The sequence below is a fragment of the Narcine bancroftii genome, chromosome 1 (assembly GCF_036971445.1).
Source record: "Narcine bancroftii isolate sNarBan1 chromosome 1, sNarBan1.hap1, whole genome shotgun sequence".
In the NCBI taxonomy this organism is placed as follows: domain Eukaryota; kingdom Metazoa; phylum Chordata; class Chondrichthyes; order Torpediniformes; family Narcinidae; genus Narcine; species Narcine bancroftii.
This window is the reverse complement of record NC_091469.1, coordinates 484,485,139-484,511,875: the sequence shown is the minus strand read 5'-3', so window position 1 is coordinate 484,511,875 and position 26,737 is coordinate 484,485,139. Positions and strand designations below refer to the sequence as shown.

The following is a 26,737-nucleotide window of genomic DNA, read 5'->3' as shown; positions in this document are numbered from 1 at the left end:
ACTTGTCCGTTTCCCCAGCAATTGTAGCTCGTGATCGTGCTTGAAGCAATGTCCTTTACGAGCAGGTAGTGGCATAGCTCTTCGCTCATAAATAATGAGTCCCAGTTGCTATAGATCTAGCTGGGATACCCGACATGGTGAAAATAGAGTGCAAGGCCCTGATGACCGTGGTGGTGGTCATGTCTGGGCAGGGAATGGCGAACGGAAAGCGTGAATACTCTTCAATGATGTTGAGAAAGTAAATGCTTCTATTAGTGGAAGGGAGGGGATCCTTGAAATCAACACTGAGTCATTCGAAGGGGCAGGATGCTTCATCAGTTACGCTTTGTCGGGGCAGTAGAAGTGCGCAGACCTGGCAGGAGCTGGTCATTTCCCTGATGTCCTCACTGGAGTAGGGCAGGTTGCGTGCCTTGACGAAATGAGCCATGCAGGTGATGCCTCAGTAGCAAAGCTCATCGTGCAGTGACCACAACTGGCTGGTGAATACAGAGGCACAGCTTCCTTTTGACAGGGCATCTGGAGGTTCATTGAGAGTACCTGGCCTGTATACTATGTTGTGATTATAGGTGGAGAGTTTGAGAGGGAGTGGTCCTTATCCGCATAGTGACAGACCCACTGGGCATAGTAGGAAAAGAAGCCCAGACACCTCCTTAAAGCTTTCATGGTCCTCGGGGTCTAACGGGGTGCATTGGATCGGGGTCAGGGCCAATGACGCCATTCTCCACCACATAGCCCAGGATCGCCACGTTTCATCTGGAACATGCACACTGGAGTTGGATGTGAGGTTCAGGGCCTTGGCCGTGTGGAGAAACCTCTGGAGGTTGGCATCGTGGTCTTCCAGAGAGTGTCCACAAATGGTGACATTGTCGAGATGAGTGAAAGTGGCCTTCAATCCGTACTCGTCGACCATTTTGTCCATATGTCTCTGAAAGACGAAGACCTCATTGGTGATATCAAAGGGACCCTCTGGAACTGATAGAGCTGTCTGTCTGCCTCAAATGCTGTGTAGGGGCGGTCCTTGGAATGGATCGGTAACTGATGGTACGCAGCTTTCCAGCCGATGGTCAAATAGATCCGATACAGCGCAATTTTGTTTACCATGTCCAAAATCCGAGGGAGAGGGGTATGCGTTCAGGAATGTGAAGCGATTAATTGTTTGGCTATAGCCAATCACTAGCCTGGACTTTTCTTCCCCTTTCATGACTACCACCTAGGCTCTCCACGGGCTTTTGCTGGGCTCAATGATGTGTTCATTGAGCAGCTGCTGTGTCTCGGCTCTGATAAATTCCCGATCCCGACACATATCTCCTGCTCTTTGTAACTAATAGTTTGCAATTGGGAGTCAAGTTTGGAAACAGTGGGGGTGGGGGGGAGGAGGAGGGGAAGATCAATACTTAGGGTGGAGAGACCGCATGTGGAGTCTGGCTTTTGGGACCTTCCTTTCCACACTGTGATTGGAGGGAGTGTGCCAGAGTACTCCATGGTCATGGTTTTAATATGACACAGGAATTCCAGGCCCAGTAACACAGGACCACGCAAATCCTTCAGAACATACAATTGGAACTTATAAAATCCTCCACCCCCCCTCCCCTTTACAGTTAGATGTACCATACAATACCCCTGGATCATTGCAGAGTGCAAGTGAGAAGCTATGAAAATACATAGTCCATTAGGTACACTCTTAAGTTGTACTGCAGAGCCATCGCAGAGTGTATAAACCTCTCAGTGGAGCCAGTGTCTGCTAAGCAATCAGTCAATTGTCCGTTTACCCTCACCTCCATGGTCGAGTTGTTCAATTGGTGAGGTATTGCCTGATCCAGGATGACCGATGCCAGTGCTCTGGAAACCCCGTCACTCCCCATGCTGTTGTCGACTCTTTCCTCTTCCCCTATGGGAAGACAAGATGGGGTCGAGTACGAGGCACAGCAAGATGGCTGCTGTGGCTTCCTGTAATACTTCACTTCCAGTGGCAGGTCCCACTATGAGGTGCAGCAAGATGCTGGCGGCGAGCAGCTCAGAGAGGCAGAGGCTGGCACTTCAGGCCTCTGGCACGTGCTGAAGTTGCCCTCTTTGGGTTCCCTTTAGCCTGGTGGAGCTTCACCCAGTGCCCTCGCTTGCCACATCCTGTGCACACGGAGTCCCTCAGGGGCATCGGGCCTCGGGGTGCTGTGTCTATCCACAAAAGTAGGATCCTGGTCGTGCATGGCTGCAACAGTCGGCGCTGGGGCTGCGTGGGTCACAGGTGCCCCAATGACCTGGTCCTCTGAAAAGGTGCCGCTTTCGCCTGTGAGTTTGTCAGCTCCCAGTTGGATCTGCTCGAGTGCTTTTGCCAGCTCCAGGGTGTTGGCCAAGTCTTTCTTCCCCAACTCTACCAATGGCTGCCTCATGTACCTCGACCTCACTCCTGCCACGAGAGTGTCCCAGATTTGTTCCGCCTCTCTCACCCGGACTGTGGCCGCTTCATAGTGGCATTTTCTGGTCAGGGCTCACAGTTCAAGACCATAGTTGTCCAGTGACTCACCTGGATGCATCCAACGCTGAGAGAGTCAGTGCCGTCATTCTGGGTCCTCATGTAGCGGCCTTCAAGCCTTCTAAGGCTGACTCACATAGGTCTCTTGATGACAGTGTCCCCTTTGGGGCTGACTCGAGAGAGAATTGCCGATCTCTGGAGACTATCTGAATTGAAGACGTCTTGTGTGGCTGTCAGGTAGGTCTGGAAGCACTCCAGTCAGTAGGTGAATTCCTCTGGGGCCTCAGTGGACAGAGGCTCGATCTGGAGTGTGCCTGGCTTCAGCAGGGCTTCCATTCCATTTCAAAGTTAAGCTGTTAAAATTGTAACGCGACTGAATGCACTCAGACAAGTGAAGAGGACAAACAAGCTTTTAATAGCTTACAATCAATGGCCGGTAGACACAATAGTCCTCAGGTGAATCTGAGGTAAGGTGGGAAAACCAGGGTTTATATTGGGGTAGGTGAGGGTGGACCCAGGGGAGGAGCCAGCCATCTGAACAATACATAGACAGTGAATTCCAATTCACAGCCTAGCACAGACTAGAAGGCCAAACGGAGGCTTCGAAAACATACTTAAATAATTTTTGAGGCCGACACCTTGAGGAATTGGAAAGATACCAGCAAAAGTGGTTCACCTGGTAACCTTATGTCATGACAGCTTGGAACAGAATGCCAATTTTGAGGAATTTGTTGCTTTTTATATTTTACTTTGTAAGAGGATGTTTGCAAATGTAAAGATTCCTGGGGTATTAGGTTGTCGTATGAGGAGCCCATCACTGGCTGATTTAGAGGAATGAAATTAGCTTTCAGATGTATTGTCAGGGTACCTACATGACATCACATGCAACCCTGAGATTCCTTTTTCCTGCGGGCCAGGTAGAATTACCACTTATTGGCAGTGCAAAAAAAAAACCTGACTCGACATATGCATGAAAACAAATAAAGAAATGTAAACAAACTGTGCAATACGGAGTGAGTTTTAAAACAAAATCAAAAGTGCAAAAGTCAGAGTCCTTAAATAAGTCCCTGATCGAGTTTGTTGTTGAGGAGTCTGATGGTGGAGGGGGAGCAGCTGTTCCTGAACCTGGTGATGCGAGTCTTTCCTGATGGCAGTAGGGAGAACAGAGCATGTGTCGATGATTGTTGCTGCTCTCCGATGACAGTATTCCCTGTAGATGTCCTCGATGGTGAGGAGGGTTTTGCCCGTGATGTCCCACACTGTGTCCACTGCCTTTTGGAACACTTTCCAACACACATCCATAGAAATTTGTCAGAATTGTGTAGAAATGTGATCTTGCAAACAAACAAAATGCTCTTGGTGCTTGTTGGGGTAGATGAAGCTTCAATGTGGATGGCAGGGGTAGTCCCAAAATAATTTATGGATGTGAAGTGGGTGGAAGGATATGGGCCAAATGCAGTCAGTGGCATTCTGGCCCAGAATGCCAACTTGGTTGGCATGGATGATATGTGCTGATGGGCCTGTTTCATTGCTATATAACTTTGTGACTGAGTAGTTAGTCATTCATGATAAGGTTGAGAAGAAAACACTGATAGATTTCTAAATTCTATGAATTAAAGGAAATTGAGTTTGTGTAGGTGTAACCCTTACTGGAAAGATCTTAATGAATTGTGGAATTGGCACATGGAGTGCATGGCTTACAATTTGTATTCTTTTGTGTTTTTTTTACATGGAGAGGTACATGTATAGCATGGGTTTTGAGGGATATGGGCCAAACACAGGTCGGTGGGACGTTTTGGTCAGCATGTCAAGATGGGTTGAAGGGCTGTTTCCATGCATAATGGAGATCTCAATTAGCAGGAAATGCTGAAAATGGCTGAAGAGGTAGTGTCTGTGGAGTGAACTGCTGGAAAAAAAAAGATCAGGTGCAGGTCATTGACAGGACATTATCTCAATTTTTATCTCTCCATAGACTTGCCCAACCTGGATATTTTATGAATTATTTGTTTGGAGTTTTGCAAATGTTCCTGCCTGTCCAGAAAGGTTAGTGGAGTTTCAGGATACTGACTTGCATGCAAATATTGTTGTTGAATTGTGTAGGACTCCCTGGAGAATGATAGGATAGTCTGGAACTTGAGACATGGAAGAACTGGCAGAAACAAACTTGCTTTTAGTAAAAATGCTCTGTTAGGTTTTGAGGATGTAAAGGTTTTGATGTGCAGAGTATTAATCTTGAATGGGAAGAGAGGATGAGAGGCTGTGAGTTTAAAAATAAGCAAGGTGTAACATAGGAAGCAATTGTATTCCAATTGAACTATGAATCATTATGTTGCAGAAGGAGTCATTTAGTCTATCAAAACCATTAAAAGTTAAAGAATTTCATATATGTTATTCTAAATGTAGTAGTATGTGACAATAATGGAACCATTACCTTTACCGTACCAATTTTCTGTAGAACATTGCTCGATTGGCATCATCTACTATGGTTGGAATTCATTTAGTCTACTGCTGGCACACTGTGACATGCATGCAGCATTAAAAAATGTACTGTAGTTACTTGGGGTCTTAAATCACTGACCGGATGTAAACAGCGTCTTCATTGTTGGGGTCTTTCATGGCTTGGTTCAGCATCATGCTGAAGAAGATTGAAAAGAGGGTTGGTGCGAGAACACAGCCTTGCTTCACGCCATTGTTAATGGAGAAGGGTTCAGAGAGCTCATTGCTGTATCTGACCCGACCTTGTTGGTTTTCGTGCAGTTGGATAATCATGTTGAGGAACTTTGGGGGACATCCGATGCGCTCTAGTATTTGCCAAAGCCCTTTCCTGCTCACGGTGTCGAAGGCTTTGGTGAGGTCAACAAAGGTGATGTAGAGTCCTTTGTTTTGTTCTCTGCACTTTTCTTGGAGCTGTCTGAGGGCAAAGACCATGTCAGTGGTTCCTCTGTTTGCGCGAAAGCCGCACTGTGATTCTGGGAGAATATTCTCGGTACCGGTACCGCACGGATGGCAGTCTCTTCAATCTGAGGCGCCTGCAAGCTCACACCAAGACACAAGAGAAACTTGTCCGTGAACTACTCTTTGCAGATGATGCCGCTTTAGTTGCCCATTCAGAGCCAGCTCTTCAGCGCTTGACGTCCTGCTTTGCGGAAACTGCCAAAATGTTTGGCCTGGAAGTCAGCCTGAAGAAAACTGAGGTCCTCCATCAGCCAGCTCCCCACCATGACTACCAGCCCCCCCACATCTCCATCGGGCACACAAAACTCAAAACGGTCAACCAGTTTACCTATCTCGGCTGCACCATTTCATCAGATGCAAGGATCGACAATGAGATAGACAACAGACTCGCCAAGGCAAATAGCGCCTTTGGAAGACTACACAAAAGAGTCTGGAAAAACAACCAACTGAAAAACCTCACAAAGATAAGCGTATACAGAGCCGTTGTCATACCCACACTCCTGTTCGGCTCCGAATCATGGGTCCTCTACCGGCACCACCTACGGCTCCTAGAACGCTTCCACCAGCGTTGTCTCCGCTCCATCCTCAACATCCATTGGAGCGCTTTCATCCCTAACGTCGAAGTACTCGAGATGGCAGAGATCGACAGCATCGAGTCCACGCTGCTGAAGATCCAGCTGCGCTGGATGGGTCACGTCTCCAGAATGGAGGACCATCGCCTTCCCAAGATCGTATTATATGGCGAGCTCTCCACTGGCCACCGTGACAGAGGTGCACCAAAGAAAAGGTACAAGGACTGCCTAAAGAAATCTCTTGGTGCCTGCCACATTGACCACCGCCAGTGGGCTGATAACGCCTCAAACCGTGCATCTTGGCGCCTCACAGTTTGGCGGGCAGCAGCCTCCTTTGAAGAAGACCGCAGAGCCCACCTCACTGACAAAAGGCAAAGGAGGAAAAACCCAACACCCAACCCCAACCAACCAATTTTCCCTTGCAACCGCTGCAATCGTGTCTGCCTGTCCCGCATCGGACTGGTCAGCCACAAACGAGCCTGCAGCTGACGTGGACTTTTTACCCCCTCCATAAATCTTCGTCCGCGAAGCCAAGCCAAAGCAAAGCAAAGTAAATCACTGACCTCTACTCCCAACAAGGGTAAGCGCAGCAGGTGCATGGAAACAATAGCATCTGTGCATTCCATGCTGAGTTGCACATCATCCTCTCGGAAATTATATTGCCAGTCCTTCATCACGGTTGGTGCTCCCTGTTGAACAGCACTTGGCAGTGGGGAAGAACAGTGATCTTGAAGTCCAAGTCATGTTGCTGCTCTACAAAATTCTGAGACCACACTTGGAGTATTACTTTCAGTTCAAGTCACCTCATTACAGGAAGGATGTTGGTGCTTTCAAGAGGAAGGATGCAGAAAAGATTTACCAGGATGTTGCATGGGTTGGAGAATCTGTCATTGAAGCAAGGTTGACAGAGCTTGGGCTTTTCTCTGGAGTGACAAAGGATGAGAAGTGACTTAATGAGGCATATAAGATTAGCAGCTGTTCCTGAACCTGGTGATGCGAGTCTCTGTTGTTCCAGGAGCAACAGTAGCAAATAACGAGAACATCGGTTGAAGGTGAGCGGAGGAAAGTTTAAGGGAGACGCCAGAGATGAGGTTTTTTTTACACCGAGAGATGTTGCTTGGAATGCATTTCCAGGGGTGGTGGTGGAGGTTGATACAACAGGGACATTCAAAAGACTCTTAGATAGGCACACAAATATAAGAAAAATGGTGGTGGCGGGGGGGGGGGGGGTACGATTATGGATTGTGTGGGAGGAAAGGGTTAGATTGACTATGAAGTAGGTTTATAAAGGTCAGCACAGCATTGTGGGCTGAAGGGCCTGCACTGTGTGCTGTTTTATGTTCTACAGAAGGGTTTCAATTACTAAAGAAGGCAGCACACCACCAACTTCTCAAGGGATGAATATTAAGTGCTGTCCTTACTGGTGACACCTATATCTTGAAAAGAAATTTAAAATCCAATGGCACTATGGGCTATTGCCCAGAAATTGAGCAGTGAAAGAAGAAATTTGAGCCTTTATATTTTGTATCAAGAGCTCTATTATTCAAAGTGCACCCTTTTCCTGTAGTGACAATAGCAAATAGAAAACTTTGGTTTGCCTGCACTTGACACCCCATTACAGGAAGGATGTGTTTGGCTTTGGAAAAAGTACCGAAGAGATTTACCAGGGTGCTCCCTGGGATTAGAAGTATGAGCCAAGGGGAGGCTGGATAAACCTGGGTTGTTTTCACTGGGGTGTTGGAGGCTGCGACGAGGTTTGAAAGAGGTTTATAAAAGTATGGGTGACATGGGTAGGGTAGACAATCAGAATCTTTGCTCTCCCCCAGGGAAAAATATCACATACTAGAGGACATTTAAGTCAAGTTGGGGGTGGGGGGTGGGGGTGGTAGGGTAGACTTTAAAGGAGATAAGTGGGCAATTTATTTATTTTGGGTGCTTGGAACGAGCTGCCAAGTGTAGTGGAGGAAGCAGGTACAATGTGTTTTAAGAGGCTTCCAGATAGATACATGAATATACAGGGAAGAGGGATCAATCTCATATGCAAGCGACAGAGTTTTAGTTTCATTTGGGCGACCTATTTGGCTTAGACATGGAAGGTCCTGTGCAGTACTGTTATAAGCCGATTAACATACAAGGTAATTTGCGACTCAAACTTTGCAAAGAAAAGGTTCAGCTGGTCCTAGATGATGCATGTTGACAAAAGTACAGCTGACATACAACCTGACCGGTGACAAGAATTGTTTCAACTGTTGAATCATACATAATATATTGTATTTTGGTCCTCACCAGGGTTTAAAGAAGACAATTTGTGCCATGGACCAGGAGCTTCCACGCTCAGAGGGCAGCATTAACACCCGCAATGAGCTCAAGAAGGTCCTGCACCTTGAATCGTTATACAAACAGAACAAGGTGAATGAGGATAGCACTTCACTGGCTGAATGATGGAAACTGAAGAGAATGTCCAAACCAGTGTGATCAGTGGATCTTTATTTACATACTTAGTGTGGCAATGTGTTGCAATTTTACTTAAAAGATTGTTTCAGCTATCAACTGTTGAATATGCAAATATATCTCATGGCACAACAACACTTAATGCAAGATCAGTTTGTTCATATTCAGAAGGACTTTGGAAAAATTCCTTGGGATGGGTAGAATCTCGCTACAGTTTGTGTGCAATTTTGGTCATGTAACACCAGGAAATAAATATGATTGAAAAACTGCAGAGAATATTTATAAGGATGCTATTAGGATTCAGGAACTGAATTACAGAGAAAGGTTAAACAGGTTAGGACTTTATTTCCTCGAGGGGAGATGTGATAGAGGTATACAAAATTATGAGGGGTATAGATAGAGTAAATGCAAGCAGGCTTTTTTCACTGAGGTTCAATGAGACAAGAACTTGAAGACATGGGTTAAGAGTAAAATATTTAAAGGGAAATTAGGACTTTTTTCCTTGGAGTATAGATGAATGAGGGGAGATTTGACAAAGGTATTTAAAATTATTAGGTGGATAAATAAAGAAAATGTAGATAGGCTTTTTCCACTGAGGGTAGGTGAGATACAAACCAGAGGACATGGATTAAGAGTGAAAGGGGAAAAGTTTAGGGGGAAAGATGAGGGGGAAACTTCTTTACACAGAGGGTGGTAAGAGTGTGGAATGAGCTGCCAGCTGAAGGGATGAATGCAGACTCAATTTTAGCAATTAAGAAGAATTTGTTCATATACGGAGATGGGAGAGTTATGAACTGGGTGCAGGTCAGTGGGGTTAGGCAAAAAAAATGGTTCAGCAAAGAAATCTCTTGGTGCCTGCCACATTGACCACCGCCAGGGGGCTGATATCGCCTCCAACCGTGCATCTTGGCGCCTCACAGTTCGGTGGGCAGCAACCTCCTTTGAAGAAGACCGCAGAGCCCACCTCACTGACAAAAGACAAAGGAGGAAAAACCCAACACCCAACCCCAACCAACCAATTTTCCCTTGCAACCGTGTCTGCCTGTCCCGCATCGGACTTGTCAGCCACAAACGAGCCTGCAGCTGACGTGGACATTACCCCTCCATAAATCTTCGTCCGCGAAGCCAAGCCAAATAAAAAAGAATTTAATGGTTCTATGGGACATTTAGGGGGGACTACTTCATGCAGAGATGGGTGAGAGTGTGAAACGAGTTCCCAGCTGAAGTGAATTCAGGCTGATATTGACACTTCAGATAAATTTAGACAGATACATTGCTAGGAGGGGTAAGGAGGGCTATGGTGCAGGTTCAGGTCAATGGACTCGGCAGAAAAATAGTTCGGCATGGACTGGATCGGCCTAAGGCCCACTTCTGTGCTGTAGTTCTCTATGGTTCTAATATAGGAGAAAGTCACACTGGCCATTGTACCCATGTCAGCTATTTAAAGAGCTATCCTACTATTTCACTGTTTTATCCTCTTGTCACTTAATAATTCTGTTTTCCTGAATTGTTTAAGGTTCAAGGATCCTTTACTGAAATATACACAAAATTGTGTTTACTTTTCTTTACCCGTAAAGGCACCCAAAGAAGCGCCAAGGAGGGAAACTCCCCAGTTGATGATTCGAGCCTTAGCTCTTCATCAGGAATGCTTGGATGAAGGGCTGTAGAATCCAATGTTGTTGCTTGTTGCTATGTGACCTGCTGAGTTCCTCCAAAGAGGCAACAGTATTTCAGCGCCTCTACCAAGAAGAGAAAGCGATGCAAGAGTCTCTTCAGAGACATTAAGTGTCAGTGGATTCCACCATCTCTTCTGATGCTCCTGTAGCTGCACAGTATCTTCTCCATTTCAGCTGTGAACCTGAGTTCCAGGCATCCAAGTCCTTATCCAAGTCCAAGTTCCAAACCTCTGATGCAATTAAATTGTCGGAACCTGAGATGCAATGGGAGCCCTGCTTGGCATTGGAGTTATCGCGAATACTGATCCAGATGCCCAGCTCCCACGAGCTGGTCTCCAGCAGCCTGCAGACCGGTGGGAGTCCTTCGACCGCTAGGCCCTTGGTGGTCTGTTGCTGTGATGTACCCTGTAGGATTTTCTGTCAGGCTTCTCCTTGGCGGGATGGTGCTCCCCTGCTCTGGTGCCTAGCACCAGTCTGCTGTTCCCATGGGGCCTTCAACTCTCATGGTCTATGCTCTTTTATCAAGTTCCCTTTTGATAGTTGTTCTTCAATCTGCCTTCACCACTTATGACCAGACATTTCAAGAGATGTGATATTTTTTCATATATGTAGAGCCATCCTCATAATTTCCCCAGAGGTTTGTTTTTGCCAAGTTTCTAAGTATTTGGCCTCATTTTTTTTGATTGTTGTTTTAAGTTTTTGTCCACTAATGCTTCAGATATTCAATCATTTAAATCTAAGCAGTAAGTGTTGAAATACTTGATCTGGCTAAAGCCCTCAACATTGTCCTAAAGCCCTAAAACATTGTTGTAAATGTTTTTGTTTACTTAATTGAAGTTGTCGAGATGGGACTTCTGTGCAACTGTGCAGCTGTTTTATTTTATTACATTAATTTTATTTAATCCGCTGAACAATATGAGAGCAAAAGATGATGCTGTACCAGTTTTTCCTGAATATGTTTGTGTTAACACCTCTGTAAAATATAGGTGTGTTATGAAACTAAGAAAATAAATGTGAAAAACATTGGTGACTAGAGTAAGAAACCTTTTATATGTAAAATTAAAATTGCACCTTTTATTAGGAAACCTCTAGCCGTTGAATGCTCAGAATGCATTTAATGCACAGTTGGTGTATTAGTTAGCACGTGGCCTTTACAGCCCCAGCGATCAGGACCAGGGTTCAAATCCAGTGCTGTCTGTAAGGAGTTTGTATGTCCTTCCCATGTCTGCATGGGGTTTCCCCCGGGGGGGCTCTGGTTTCCTCTCACCGTTCAAAATGTACCGGGGATGTAAGTTAATTGGGTGTAAACTGGGTGGAAAGGATTCGTGGGCCAAAATGGCCTGTTTCTGTGCTGTATTTGTAAATTTAAAAAGTTTTGGCAGCATCTCAGAAGAATTTTATCTGCTGAAAATTTAGGATGAAGCAGCATCATTGGAGCAAAGCAGCAAAGCTCAGCTGGAATTTAAGAAAACGAGAAAGAGAACTTTGAACAGAAAGGAATGGCTTGCTGTCAAAGAGCAAAGAATCACTCGGGGTGTGAACTTGAAGAACTCCCTGCCACAAAGTTGTTTTGTTTTTTTTTTTTTTTTTTTTTTAAATTTTTTTATTTTTCACACCATAAATCACATTAGCCATGATATACACTATTTCTTTTCACACATATACAGTGACTTTTTCTCCCCCCCCCCTTTTCAAAGTTGTTGAGGCTAATTTCAAAAGGGAGTTGGATGGGAACCCTTGTGGCTAAAGGGGTCAAGGGTGTGGAGAGATCACATGATCATATGGAATGGTGGAGCAGGCTTGAACGGTTGAATGGTCTGCACCCATTTTCTGATTCTTTGATCTAGGATGCACTCGAATCCAGGATTGTAACAATGTGCATTTGCCAAATACCATTTTGGGATTAATGAATGTATCTCGATGCTTTGATAATCCAGCATTAACCACTGGGTGTATATTTTGTGTTTTCAAAAAATGTTTTGCAGGCTCAAGTGGTGCCTCTAAGGACAATGCTTGAGATTATCACAAAATATTTCTTGGATAGTTCTGAAAACACAAAGAACGTAGCACGGGACAGTTTTCGGGCGCCAGCTATTGTTGGCCAGCGGGCAACATCAGTACGCTTTGACGACACCTTCGTAAACATCTACGACCTCTCTGAAGACAAAGGCGGAGGTGGACCGTTTCATGACATGAATAAAGTGGAGGCTTGCAGGTATAATAAGTGTGGCACTGATGCATGGTTATCACTGTATAACACTGCAAAGACAGGTGTCTACTTAATGTTTCTTGTCCAACCTTCATGAGTTATCAGCTCCCAGTGTTCTGTATTGGTCACTAATTCTGGTGTTGACAAATCATTTGGAGTGGATTTGAAATGGTGTGGGGAACAATCTGGGGTTTTTTTTTGGTAGCTTGACAACTCCACATTTTCATGAAAAATAAGTTCTGCTTTTTGTGACAATTTAGCCCACCCCATTCCCCAAAATGTAATCTCCCCCAACCCCAAGGCCCATAACGGTCTTAAACATTTTGACAGTTGTGGTTGTTCTTCCCAAACATTTTCCCACTGAAGCCCCAAACTCATGGCTGATACGCCCTCTTCCCTCAATGGACTGGATTTAAAAAAAATGTCCCATCTCATTCTCAGTCAATATTGACTGAAGTCTCTTATTATGACAACCCCGTGACTTTAATTTCCCCAATATCAACTGGGACTACTTTGGTGGTTTCCCCATTTCCCTGCCAGTACAGTTTCAAAACTGCCTATATTTTTGTCACCGCAACTTTCTGTATTGAGGTCACCAACAGATAACCACAATTCCGCTTTCTTCCTAGATTCTCTAATCATTCTAATTTGGCCTGTATGCCTGCGCCTTCATCCAAGATTTTACAGAGTTCACTGAAGAAGAAGGATAGATCCCCAGCTGGCAATGGTTGCCCTGCAGGAGGTGAACCAGGACTCCTTCCCGTGAACGTCCTGCCCCAAGATTCTTCCAGGGGTGCCATGTTTCCCATAGATGCCAGAGGAATGAATATGGAGCAACAGAGACCACGGTCCAGTCGCATATTGCGTTGTGTGACGCCTGGTCCAGTCCGTTCAGTACAGGAGGTGAGTTGCTGGCTGATCACTTATTGCAGACAGACTCCAGCACACAGCTAATTATCCATCATTCTTTTGTTTCTTCCTGAATTATTCCTTGATTTTTTTTTTCTTGAAGGTAGAAACTTGCAGTACATAATTCCATCAGGATTGGTGCACAATACACAAATAGTCTGGAGAAACTTGTAAAAACACAATGTTGGAGAATACCTTGATGAAAGGCTCAAGCTTTGCTATATAAAGTATGCTATTTGACCTGCTGAGTTTCTCCAGCATCGTGTTTTTATTTGTTAGGTCTGCTTTGTTCATGAATGAGTGAGACAAACACCAGACTGAGTCGAAATCAGGGTTCTTTGTTCTTTATTACCGGATTGTAACACTTGCAACTAACCATGTTAGTCGGAGAATGCATTCTGCCGTTATCAGCAAAATGGTGATTTTTTATACCCTTGGATACGTGCTTAGAACATCATCATATCATTACTTGTCCAATGACTAAAACTGTTGCTATCCTTTCCCTGCTAGCTTCCTGCCTCTCAATCCATCAATGTCTCTCTTATCTTGTAAGTACAAGGATGCATTCACATCTTGTTACAGCCCTGTACAGGGTAACTCCTTACACATTCCCATCTCATGATGTTTTACCTTACATATTTCAACCATGATGTCTGCAAATTTTTGTGTTTTACTACGAGAGCAATTTAGCAGGTCAGGCAGAATCCACAGGAAGTAAAGGAATTATGAAGGGTCAGGGCCCCTAACTTTAATGACCCTTTGGATGCTGCTGAGTTTCTCCAGTGCATCGACTCAGCATCTGCAGACTTTCTTGTTCAACTCCATTAGGATTAGGGGATGCTTCAGGTATTGTACATCGAAATAAATTGTTTCTTTTGTGCATTCTTCAGCGGTTTTAACAAACTCTGACTCCAAAGTGCTTTACAAGCTAATTGTGAGTGTATTTTTGAAGTACAATCACTGTTGTAAGATATTTGGCAGCTAGTTCTATGAACAGCAAACCTCTCTCAAAATATGATGTGATATTGATCAGAATGGCGAAGTATTTTACTGCATGCTGCAGTGCTACCAAAGCCAACCATAAGGTAGTGGAGCTCCAGAATTGTGATCAGTTTGTGATGAATTTTTTTTTATTTTGAAGAGGAAATAATGTGCGACTTTGGAAATGAAATTTTCTGCTGGTGCTTCTAAACTGTTGAGGCAGTGGCATTAGGAGATGCTGACGAAGAAGTTTTTATCAAATTGCTGCAAGGAACGCACAAAATGCTGGTGGGACTCAGCAGGCCAGGCAGCATCCATGAGAGACGATAGATGGTTGGCATTTTGGGTCGTAATCTTTCACCAGGAATGGAAAGAATAGGGCAGAAGCCCAACTGAATGGATGGTGGGTGAGGGAGGAGCAGATGCTGACAGGTGAGGGGTGACCATAGATGGAAGGGGAAGAAATGAGGGTGGGGAAGAGAGAGAAGGCTGAGGAAGGTGCACTCTGATAGGAAGAAGGGAAGGGGCAGGGAGGTGGAGGAAGGAAGGTGTGGGTGATACAGATGGAGACAGGAAAGAGGAGGAATGGGGCCAGAAAGCAGGGAGTGGGGCTTATGAAAACAAAGGGGGATGTTGCTGGCAATTGGAGAAGTTGATGTCGATGCCGTCCGGTTGGAGACTGCCAAGACGGAATTTTGCAACACAAATTTCTAGAGTGCTTTTTGGAGGTGTTATCTTAGAGGTGAATAGAGGAAGGGATCGTTGGAGATGGTGGATGAGGACTAATCAAATGGGCTGCTTTATTAGTTATGTTTGGAGCTTCTTTCCAGCATCCTGATCTACCTTGTCATTTGTAAATTTTACAGTGTCAAGAGGTTAATCACCCATTACAAAAACCCCACCTACCCATCTCTCAGCTGAAATATTTCTGGAGTTGATCCGGTAAAGGTCCTGATCCTTGGTGACCAAAATTCTGGCCGAGTCCTCTTTTTGTCATTTGGTCCCTGCCATTCTATTCTTATATCTGTTCTAGTGTCTTTTGAATGTTGTTGTGCCTGCTTCTGTAGCTTCCTCTGGTAGCTTGTTCTAGATATGGACTACCCTGTTTCAGCATGAGCATTTTTTTGTCATTGAAAGGTTATCTCTGTAGATGAGCCACATTTCATCATGATTAGAGGTGGAAAATTAAATATTAAAAAAGGGGTAAACAGGGCTCCAAATGCACCCCTTTTCTCAATAGAAAAGCTGAGCACAAGCCAAATTGTATCGGCATTGACACATCTACCACGCATCAGGGTAGTCAAATACAGAGTGGTTGATTTATCTAGTCTTTCTCCCAAGGTTTACACCTCAGCATCACACGAGAAAGATTTCAGACCATTTAATACACCAAGAAAGACCACAAGGGATAGATGTGCAACACCAGCCCCATCTCTGGCAAGGCTGATCAAGTGTGGCTGCTACACTGGCCCCCACTCAATAATGTAGAAAGTTGCTTGGGTATGACCCAACATGAAAAACAAGGCAAAAATTCAACTTGGCCAGTTAATGCCATATTAATCCACTTTCAGTCAGTGTAGTGGAGCCATCAGCCATCACATCCTATTGCCATAAGTGCTCTGTGATTAGTAAGAGATTACTTTAGGTCATATGTGAGTGAGAAAAAAAGGTTGAGAACCACTGATCTGGACTGAATCTGATCCCAACGGCAGAAGCAAAAGACTTTCTTCTTGCAATTCATGATTGACTTGCTCTGATTTGTGATGGAATGTCATCTTTAAAATTGAGTCACATTGGAATATCTAATCTCTGGAATTCTCCAGAAGGCCAGATTTTTGGGGATTTTAAAAAAAAAAAAAGCAGATACAGTTTTAAAAGATCAGGAATTGAGGACAGTGGAAAGCTACCACAGAAGAGGCTTTGAGGCCTGAGATAAAAGATCAGGAATTGAGGACAGTGGAGAGCTACCACAGAAGAGGCTTTGAGGCCTGAGATAAAAGATCAGGAATTGAGGACAGTGGAGAGCTACCACAGAAGAGGCTTTGAGGCCTGAGATAAAAGATCAGGAATTGAGGACAGTGGAGAGCTACCACAGAAGAGGCTTTGAGGCCTGAGATAAAAGATCAGGAATCGAGGACAGTGGAGAGCTACCACAGAAGAGGCTTTGAGGCCTGAGATAAAAGATCAGGAATTGAGGACAGTGGAGAGCTACCACAGAAGAGGCTTTGAGACCTGAGATAAAAGATCAGGAATTGAGGACAGTGGAGAGCTACCACAGAAGAGGCTTTGAGGCCTGAGATAAAAGATCAGGAATTGAGGACAGTGGAGAGCTACCACAGAAGAGGCTTTGAGGCCTGAGATAAAAGATCAGGAATTGAGGACAGTGGAGAGCTACCACAGAAGAGGCTTTGAGGCCTGAGATAAAAGATCAGGAATCGAGGACAGTGGAGAGCTACCACAGAAGAGGCTTTGAGGCCTGAGATAAAAGATCAGGAATTGAGGACAGTGGAGAGCTACCACAGAAGAGGCTTTGAGGCCTGAGATAAAAGATCAGGAATTGAGGACAGTGGAGAGTTACCACAGAAGAGGCTTTGAGGCTTGAGATAAAAGATCAGGAATTGAGGACAGTGGAGAGCTACCACAGAAGAGGCTTTGAGGCCTGAGATAAAAGATCAGGAATCGAGGACAGTGGAGAGCTACCACAGAAGAGGCTTTGAGGCCTGAGATAGATCGTGCATGATCATATTGAATGACAAGATCGGCATCCTTGAGGAGCTGAGTGGCCTACTCCTGCTCCTATTTTCTTATGTTGTCTGCTTGACCTTCTGAAGCATTGTTTATTATTGAGCTTTCTTCCTATTGTGGTGGTGCACACCTCTCGTGGGAAACCGGCCCCTGTTTGTATTACCATGCCGGTGGGAAGATAGCGTCGTCGGGGATATCTCAATGCCACATGGCTCAGGCCATAGTGTGCACTTCCGGCGCGCGTGAAGTTCAAATAAATCAGTTCAACTGAAACCCCTCAGCGTCCTGTGGTGTGTTTCAGAGTTGGTAGCTACCACTACATTGGTGACCCCAGCGAGTCCAGACATTTTTCTGGCCTCCTGACATGGATTCAGCAGCCAGTCAACGCGGTTGTGGTGAAACATCCCCCTCCACCCCCCCCCCCCCACCCCAGATGCATCAACCACGCACTTGGTTTGGGCAGGCGGAGGTGCAGTTTCACCTCAGACACATCACTTCAGATGCCACGATGTTTTACCACGTCGTGAGAAACCGCGGCCAGGGTGGATGACCTGATCCACGACCTACCGGAGAAAGGTAAATACCTCACCCTCAAAAGTCTCCTCCTCGGCACCTTCGGCCATTACTGTCGGCAGCGCGCCACCAGGCTCCTGCACCTGGACGTCCTGGGTGACAGAACCCCATTCGCCTTCATGGATGAGATGTTCGCATTGGCAGAGGGCCACTGACACTGCCTGATGTTCGAGCAAGCCTTCCTTGAGCATATACCTGAAGACATCCAACTCCTGTTGGTGGATGAGGACTCTCAGAGTGGCAGCCCATGCGGATGTACTCTGGCCGACCGCAGGCACCCCCCAAGCACAAACCGGAAGAGCCCCATGCCACATGGTGCTTCTATCATCAACGCTGCGAGACCCGAGCCCGGAAGTGCAGGCACCCATCCATTTCAGGGAAACGACCTGGCTAGCCGCCGTTGATGGCTGTGACGGCTGACCACACTAACAGCCTCCTGCACGTAACTGACAAGACCAGTGGCCGACATTTCCTGATGGACACCGGAGCAGAGTTGAGTGTGAATCCCCTGACCCCCCTGAGACCTGCACCTGAGCGTGAGGCTCCACGTTACGAGCAGCCCACGGATCCACGATCAAGACCTTCGGCACACGCAGCATCCAGATCCAGCTCCGCAAAGACAAATTTCACTGGAAGTTTGTGCTGGCCACGTGGGCATGGTGCTTCTGGGAGCCGACTTTCTCCGGGTGCACAGCATGTTGGTCGACGTAAAAGGCGAACGGTTGGTGCACGTCCACACTTTACAAACCTTCCGCCTCGATTCCACAAGTACGTGCGACCCAGGAATAGCTACCATTCGCGTCCCCAAGGACGAATATGCTTATATAATCAAAGAATTCCCCACCATCTTGCGGCCTCAGTTAATTTCCGCCACCATATCTCAACCCAGGGCCCCTCCTATGCCAAAGCCATGTGGTTTCCCCCCCAACACCCCCCCCCCCCCCCCCGGAGAAGCTACAACTGGCGAAGGAAGCTGTGAATCGTCTGCAGGTTGGATAGCCCTTGGGCATCACCCCTCCATATGGTCCCAAAGGCTTCCAGGAGTTGGAGCCCCATGAGGAGATTACTGCCATTTGAATGTCGTGACCACGCCGGACCGATACCCCATCCTGCACATACAAAACTTTACGGCCAATTTGCACGGCGCCAAAATTTTCTCGAAGGTCGATCTGGTAAAGGGGTCCCATCAAATCCTGGTCCACCCCGACGATATTGGCAAAACCACCATCATCACCCCCTTTGGCCTATTCAAGTTTCTGCTGATGCCCTTTGGCCTTAAAAACATACCCCAGACGTGTCAACGGTTAATGGATGCAGTGGGCAGAGATCTGGATTTCGTGTTTATTTATCTTGATGATATCCTCACTGCCACAATATCACAAAGTCCACCTACGTGCACTATTTGCCCGTCTGGCAGAGTTCAGCCTCACCATTAACGTGGCCAAATGCCAGTTCATCAAGGAATCCCTGCAGTTCCTGGGCCATACCATCTCCGTGGATGGGGCCACCCCTCCACCGGAAAAGGTCGCAGCCGTACGCCAGTTCCCAAAGCCTGGGTTTACAAGAATTCACCGGGATGGTCAATTTCTACCACCATTTCATCCCGGGGCGGCTCACATCATGCGACCGTTGTTCGCGTTACTGTAAATATTTGTGTATGATGCGAAAAAACTTTTCCCCTGAAAAATGCGGGGGTCGCATTATACACGGAACGCATTATACACAAATATTTACGGTAATCGCTGCCAAAAATAAGACCCTGGAGTGGACAGAAGAGGCCAAAACTTTCTTCACCGCAACAAAAGACACACTGGCGAGCGCCACCCTACTGGCCCACCTACGGCCCAACTCCCACACCGAATTCTCAGTGGACGCTTCAGCCACGGCCATCGGGGGCGTCCTAGACCAATCGGTGAACGGCCAGTGGCGCCCACTTGCATTCTTCAGCAAGCACCTCCGCCTCCTGAACTTAAGTACGGCGCCTTCGGCAGGAGCTCCTGGCCCTGTACCTTTCCCTCAGGCACTTCCGGTACTTCCTGGAGGGCAGGCCATTCACGGTGTTCACCAACCACAAACCGCTCACCCAAGCCCTCGCCATGACCAAAGATCCCTGGTCGGCATGCCTGCAGTGACATTTGTCCTATGTCTCGGAATTCACCTCCGACACCGGGTGGGTAAGGACAACATCATCGCAGATGGGCTCTCGCGGCCCACAATCCACAACCTGTCCCCCGGCCTGGACTACGCAGAAAGGGGACGAGGAAACACAGGCCTTCCGCACTGCCATCATGGGCCTTCACCTCGTGGACCTTGAGCTACCGGACAGCCCTGACACACTACTCTGCAACATCTCCACCAGCTCGCCATGCCCTGTAGTCCTGCCGCAATGGAGGCCGCAGACTTTCAGCATGGTCCAAGACTTGGTTCACCCGTCTATCAAAGCCTCAGTGCGCATGGTGGTGGAACGTTTCATGTGGCTCAGCCTCAAGAAGCAAGTGGCCCAGATGGTGAGGAACTGCACATAGTGCCATACCTCTAAAGACCAGCGTCATGTTAGGGCTCTGGTGCAGCAATTCGACCCCCAACCAAGAGGTTCGAGCACATTCACATCGACATTGTGGGCCCCCTATCCAGGGATGCCCACTAACTGTTGCCTGTTATCGACCGCACGACGAGGTGGCCAGAAGCCATCCCGCTAAAAGACACTTCCGCCGAGTCCTGCACCAGAACTCTGCTTGCCCACTGGATTGCTAGGTTCAGCGTCCCAGCAGACATGACAAGCGACAAGGGCGCCCAGTTCACATCCGCCCTCTGGTCGCAGCTGGCAAACCTCTTGGGGATTAAGCTCCACCCTACCACCGCATATCATTCCTAGGCCAACAGACTCGTAGAGCGCTTCCATTGCCACCTCAAGTCAGCTCTCATGGCGTGCCTCACCGGCCCTAACTGAACGGACAAATTGCCCTGGGTCCTGCTTGGCATCAGAATGGCCCAGAAAGAAGACCTACAGGTATCATCCACAGAGCTGGTCTTCGGTGCACCGTTATCGCTGCCCAGGGAGTTATTTGGGCTAAGCACGGGTTCTGGGACTGAGAACTGGACCCTCCTGGCAGACTTGAGGGACAAGCTTGCCTCACTTGCATCCCCACCACGGCAGCCGCCCGTCTTGGACCCCCAGGGAGCTGGCTACGACAGACTTTGTTTTCATCCGGTGGGGCCCACACCCTGCACCCCTGCAACGCCCCTGACGAGGGCCCCTATAAAGTCCTGAAACCCTCAGGCAAGACATTCACTTTGGACATTGGGGGCAGGGAGGAGATATTTACAGTCGATAAGCTCAAGGCGGCACACTTGGACCTTAGCCAGCCAGTGCTAACGGCCCAACCCAAATGACGCAGTCGGCTGCCCAAGAGGCCAGACATGTAAGCCAGTTCTGGGGGGGGGGGGGGAATTGTGTGGTGGTGCACATCTCACTTGGCCCCCACCTGTATCACCATGCTGGCGGGGAAGCTGCGGGAAGATTGTGCCGTCGGGGCACATGGATGAAAGAAAAATAGAGAGTTATCAGGTAGGGAAGGTTTAATTTTTTTGAGTTGGGCTATATAGGTCGACACAGCATCATGGGCCTAAAGGCCTGTACTGTGCTATAATGTTCTATGTTCTTATCTGTGATTTATGAATAATTGACCTCATGTATGTAAAAGAGCCTTTGTATTATCTGTGGGGGAAGCAGAGCCTGGTTTTCATTCACCTGGTCTCCTAACTCATGGTGGACATTGTCTTCATTTTCTCTGCACCTTAAAACAAGTTCATTTTCTAACATTTCCAGTTCATCAACTGGCAACATTAACTCTGGTTCTCTCCATAGATACTACCAGATCATCTGAGTATTTCCTGCATTTTTTAGTCCCATGTTTTTCATCCTTTTTCTGAAAGATCTCTGGGAGAGTGCCACATTGCTTAGCCTTTTCTGCTGAGCCCAAGTCTCTGGAGAGGAGCTTGAAATGAGGAAACTCGGATTTGAGTTGGAGATCAGAGAGCTCCGTGCTGAGCCAATGCATGCAACTCTGCATCCACTGATATCCCTGTGACCTGTAGTTCATTGTTCCCCTACGGCAGTCAGAGCTTTCAGTGGCTGTGTTAAAGATGTGCAAAAATAAATTGCTGAAGTAGATTAAATGATGCTTACTCAGTTAAGGTTCTTTTCATGCATTCTAATCCTGCAGTGGCTTAGCCCTTCTGGATTCTGAAGTTGAGCCTTGTGAGCCCTGTGCATGCATGAACCCTTGGTAGAATTGCCCTCTCCCTCATCAACCCCTGTGATAGAGAGTGCACTTGTGTGCGTTGACTCCGCCTTTGTGTGGTTTATTAATCGAGTGTATTCTGTGCAGGACTCCTCTAAAAAGCGCCTAAGCAAACGAGGCTCAGGATCCAACTTGACTCTGCACGTAGTTGAGAGTGACGTTGACAGCGGAACCTGCTTGAAGGGCTATGTACGACAGGCAAGTAACCCATGTGAGAGCGCTGCTTGCTCTGACTGGCTGCCTACAACCAGCACCTTGATGGACCACATGTCAGACGGCACATCCTCTCAGGACTACTCACAGATGAAACCCCCTGGATACTTCCCGGGCGGCCGCTGCAGTCAAAAGCCTCAGGATTTCAGATGGTACCATGAGCCGGTCGATGACCTTGGCATCGAAAGATTACCGGAGCGAGCAAGGGCCCAGACCCCGAGTGGACTCGAGGCAAAGCTGCCCCTGAACCTAAATGCCGGTGTGCCTGAAAGGAGTAGGAAGGTGAAGTTTGCCCCAGAATGCATGAACATTGAACACAAGGCAAGAGATAGTGATGCTACGGATGTGGAAGACCTACGTATCAGGTATGCATCACCTATTCTCAAACTGCTGTACAGGTAAATCCCCATGCAAGGGCTTGCCTGATTGTAGGCTTGACCATGCCTTAAATGTGGATAGGAATAGTTACCAGAACATATAAGCAGGAGCACATTTTTCCAGCCTTGAATCTGTTTAGCATTCAGTGTGGAGGGTAATCTTGGGCCTCAGGTTGACATTGATAATGTTGGTGAAGTGGGGTGAAAAGTGGCATCACTCTACCATGATGGCACTATAGAACCATAGAACAATACAGCACAGAAACAGGTCTTCTAGTCTGTGCCGGACTATTATTCTGTCTTGTCCCCTTGACCTGCACCTGGTCCATATCCCTCCATACCCCTCCCATCCATGTACTTGCACCTGTCTAAATTTTTCTTTAATGTTAAAGTTGAGCCTGCATTCACCGCTTCAACAAGCAGATCATCCCACCACTCCTAGTGTGAAGAAGATCACCCTAATGTTCCCCTTAGAGTTTCCCTTTTCACCCTTAACCCATGTCCTCTGGTTTGTATCTCACCTACCCTAAGTGGAAAAGCCTACTTGCATTTAATCTGTCGATGGATCCGTGTTGGCCATGGCGTGTCCAATGCTCATTGAAAAACTTCTTGAATGTTGTGAGAATACCTGTCTCTGTCACCGCTTCATGTTAGGATATCCTATATTCCAGCCTTTCTCTGGATGAAGGAATTGATCTTCAGGTTCCCCTAAATATTCTTCTACCCCTTATCTTGAACCTGTGCCCTGTAGTCATCGAACCCTCTATTCAGGAGAAACCTTCAAATTTGTTTACGTTGATCTGAATACAAGTCAAGCAATTTGAGGGGTGTTATCTCTTCGTTCTGAATCAGAATTTATTGTTATGAACATGTCACAAAATTTGTTGTTTTTGTGACAACACTGCAGATGCAAATATTGCTATAAACTACATTTTTAAAAAAAGTACATGAAAAGAGGAAGTCAGGTGGTGTCTATGGTTCATTGTCCATTCAGAAATCTGATGGCAGAGGGGAAGAGCTGTTTTTGTGTTGCTGGGAGTTAGTTTTCAGGCTCCTGTACCTCCTTACTTCAGGTAGCAGAGTGAAGAGGGTGGTGGGGGTCCTTGATGGTAGAGGCTGCTTTCTTAAGACGCCTCCTCTTATAGATGTCCCTGATGGTGGTGTGGACTGGTGCCAGTGATGGTGCTGTCAAGTTCACAGCTCTGAAGTCTTTCCCTGCCCCGTGCATTTGCCCCTCCATATGTGAGGTGATATATCCAGTCCGGATGCTCTCCACAGTACCTTTGTTGGAAGGATTTCTGTGTAAACAGTATGTATTTTTGATGTTGTGAAAGTGAAATTTGCATACAAAATGGTTTGCATACAAGTTTAATGAATAATGAGATAGAAGTATGATGTGATTTAACCACTGGGGTTTTGAATAGCTTGTTGCCATTCCATACTTGTAATGTTTCGGCACACCACTGGAGGGAGTCTGAACCACACAGTGCTAAAACGGCATACCATGTTGCCACATCAAGTACATGGCATGACTTCCTGAGTTTCTCCAGCACTTTTGTGTATTGAAGTATAATCACCCTTCCTACAGACTTTTTTGTTTAATTGCTGAAAGATTAGGTGTGCTTTTGTAGTTTACACAAAAAAGTGCTGGAGAAACTCAGCAAGTCATGCTTTAAGCCAAGGTGGACCACGTCTCCAGAATGGAGGACCATCGCCTTCCCAAGATCGTGTTCTATGGCGAGCTCTCCACTGGCCACCGAGACAGAGGTGCACCAAAGAAGAGGTACAAGGACTGCTTAAAGAAATCTCTTGGTGTCTGCCACATTGACCACCGCCAGTGGGCTGATCTCGCCTCCAACCGTGCATCTTGGCGCCTCACAGTTCGGCAGGCAGCAACCTCCTTTGAAGAAGATCGCAGAGCCCACCTCACTGACAAAAGACAAAGGAGGAAAAACCCAACACCCAACCCCAACCTACCAATTTTCCCTTGCAACCGCTGCAACTGTGCCTGCCTGTCCCGCATTGGACTTGTCAGTCACCAACAAGCCTGCAGCAGACGTGGACATACCCCTCCATAAATCTTCATCCGCGAAGCCAAGCCAAAGAAAGAAATAAAAAAGATACACAACCAACATTTTGGGCTTAAGCCCTTCATCAAGGTGCCTGAATTAAAGTATTTTAAAAATATTTTTTTAGTATTTGAAAATTTTATGCTTGCATGCTTTTTGTACATACTTTGATGAAGGGCTTAAGCCCAAAACATTGGTTGTGTATCTTTACCTTTGCTATATAAAGAACACTGCATGACTTGCTGAGTTTCTCCAGCATTTTTGTGTAAACTACAATCACTGTGTCTGCAGACTTTCTTGTACCATTCTATACCTTGATGAAGGACTCTAGCCTGGTTCTGTATCCGCGAAGCCAAGCCAAAGAAAGAAGATAAAGTACACTGTTTGACCTGCTGAGTTTCTCCAGCATTGTGTTATCACCTTCTCCTACAGCTTGGTTCTGAGGGGACTGTGTGGCTCCCTGACTCTCCCACAGATGGGGCAGAAGGTGCCTTGGTAGTTTGTGAGGTTGTGGACACTGTCTGCTGGGTGCTTTTTGCACTTGCAATTGCAGTCCTGGATCCTGTAGGTCATTGGGGTGTAATTGGGGGGCTTCGGCTTGTGTTCTGAAAGGGCCTGCTACTGTGGTGTGTTTTTTTTAAAAAAACCCTGTGGCTCCCTTGCAGTTCAGATGCCTGGCAGTCTCCGTTGCATTGATAATGAGTTTATTGTCAAATACATTGTACAAAATTCTTGCTGCTGCTGACCGGGTATTTTGTAAAAAAAATAGCAACTACAAAAATAACTACAACTGTATTTAATTGAATTCACAAGAGACAATAAACACAAAAAGTCGATAATAAATATGTACAGTGCAGACCAACCATTCTCAATTGACCCTGGGGACCATAGCATAAGTAAGCAAAAGCCTCGTTTTCTTTTCACCTCAAGTAATATAAATATTTCTTTGTTATTTTAATGTAGTTCCTAGGAGAAAAATCTGGAAGAAACCAAAATTTGTCAGTTTTACGAGGAAGACGGAGAGTCTTTGGTGGGGGGTGGGGTGGGGGGGGAGGTGGTGGAACACAGCCAGAAGATATATTGGTCGAAAAGTTGAAAACGGCTGGTACAGACCATCCCTTTGTGGTGTCGGAGCACTTCACCATAGTGTCGCACAGCCAGAAGATATATTGGTCGAAAAGTTGAGAACGGCTGGTGCAGACGATCCCTTTGTGTTGTCGGAGCACCTCACCATGGTGTCGCACAGCCAGAAGATGTATTTGTTGAGAAGTTGGGAATGGCTGGTGCAGACGATCCCTTTGTGGTGTCGGAGCACTTCACCATAGTGTCGCACAGGCAGAAGATATATTGGTCGAGAAGTTGAGAATGGCTGGTGCAGACAATCCCATTGTGTTGTTGGAGCACTTCACCATGGTGTCGCACAGCCAGAAGATATATTGGTTGAGAAGTTGAGAATGGCTGGTGCAGACGATCCCTTTGTGGTGTCGGAGCACTTCACTATAGTGTCGCACAGCCAGAAGATATATTGGTTGAAAAGTTGGGAACGGTTGGTGCAGACGATCCCTTTATGGTGTCGGAACACTTCACCATGGTTTCGCACAGCCAGAAGATATATTGGTTGAGAAGTTGGGAACGGTTGGTGCAGACGATTCCTCTGTGTTGTCGGAGCACTTCACCATAGTGTCTCACAGCCAGAAGATATATTGGTTGAGAAGTTGAGAATGGCTGGTGCAGACGATCCCTTTATGGTGTCGGAGCACTTCACCATAGCGTTGCACAGCCAGAAGATATATTGGTCGAGAAGTTGGGAACGGCTGGTGCAGACGATCCCTTTGTGGTGTCGGACAGAAAAGTGCTGGAGGAACTCCATCGGTTACGCAGTACCTCGGAAAGCAAAAGGCAGCCGATGCTTCTGGTCTCAGGCCGCCTTCAGATACACCAAAAATCAGGGGGTAGGAGAGGGGAGAGGACCAAGGAACTGAAACGTGATACGAGGTGGGGGCGGAGAAAGATGCTCCCTGATAAGAAAGAGGAAGGGAGTCATAGGGTTGAGGGAAAGTGAGAGAATGGTGGAAGGAGGGTAATCAGAAATTTGTGGTCAATATTCATGCCTTCTGATTGCAGACTGCAGAGACTGAATTTGAGGTGTTGTCCACCAATTTACACGTAGCCTCAACATGGCAGTACCAGGTTGTGCACGAGGCCGTGGACAGACATGTTGGTGTGGCAATGG

General features: G+C 46.7%; 1 protein-coding gene across 1 annotated transcript in view; it reads left to right on the top strand.

Annotated features, from left to right (window-relative positions):
- The window catches only part of mindy4 (MINDY lysine 48 deubiquitinase 4), a 303,244-nt gene that overhangs the window by 33,060 nt on the left and 243,447 nt on the right, over nt 1-26,737 (top strand). Inside the window, exons 2-5 of the mRNA XM_069914923.1 lie at nt 8,287-8,406; nt 12,110-12,339; nt 12,963-13,236; nt 21,933-22,423. Of these exons, the coding sequence (XP_069771024.1) occupies nt 8,287-8,406; nt 12,110-12,339; nt 12,963-13,236; nt 21,933-22,423 (1,115 nt within the window). The remainder of the gene's footprint in view (nt 1-8,286; nt 8,407-12,109; nt 12,340-12,962; nt 13,237-21,932; nt 22,424-26,737) is intronic.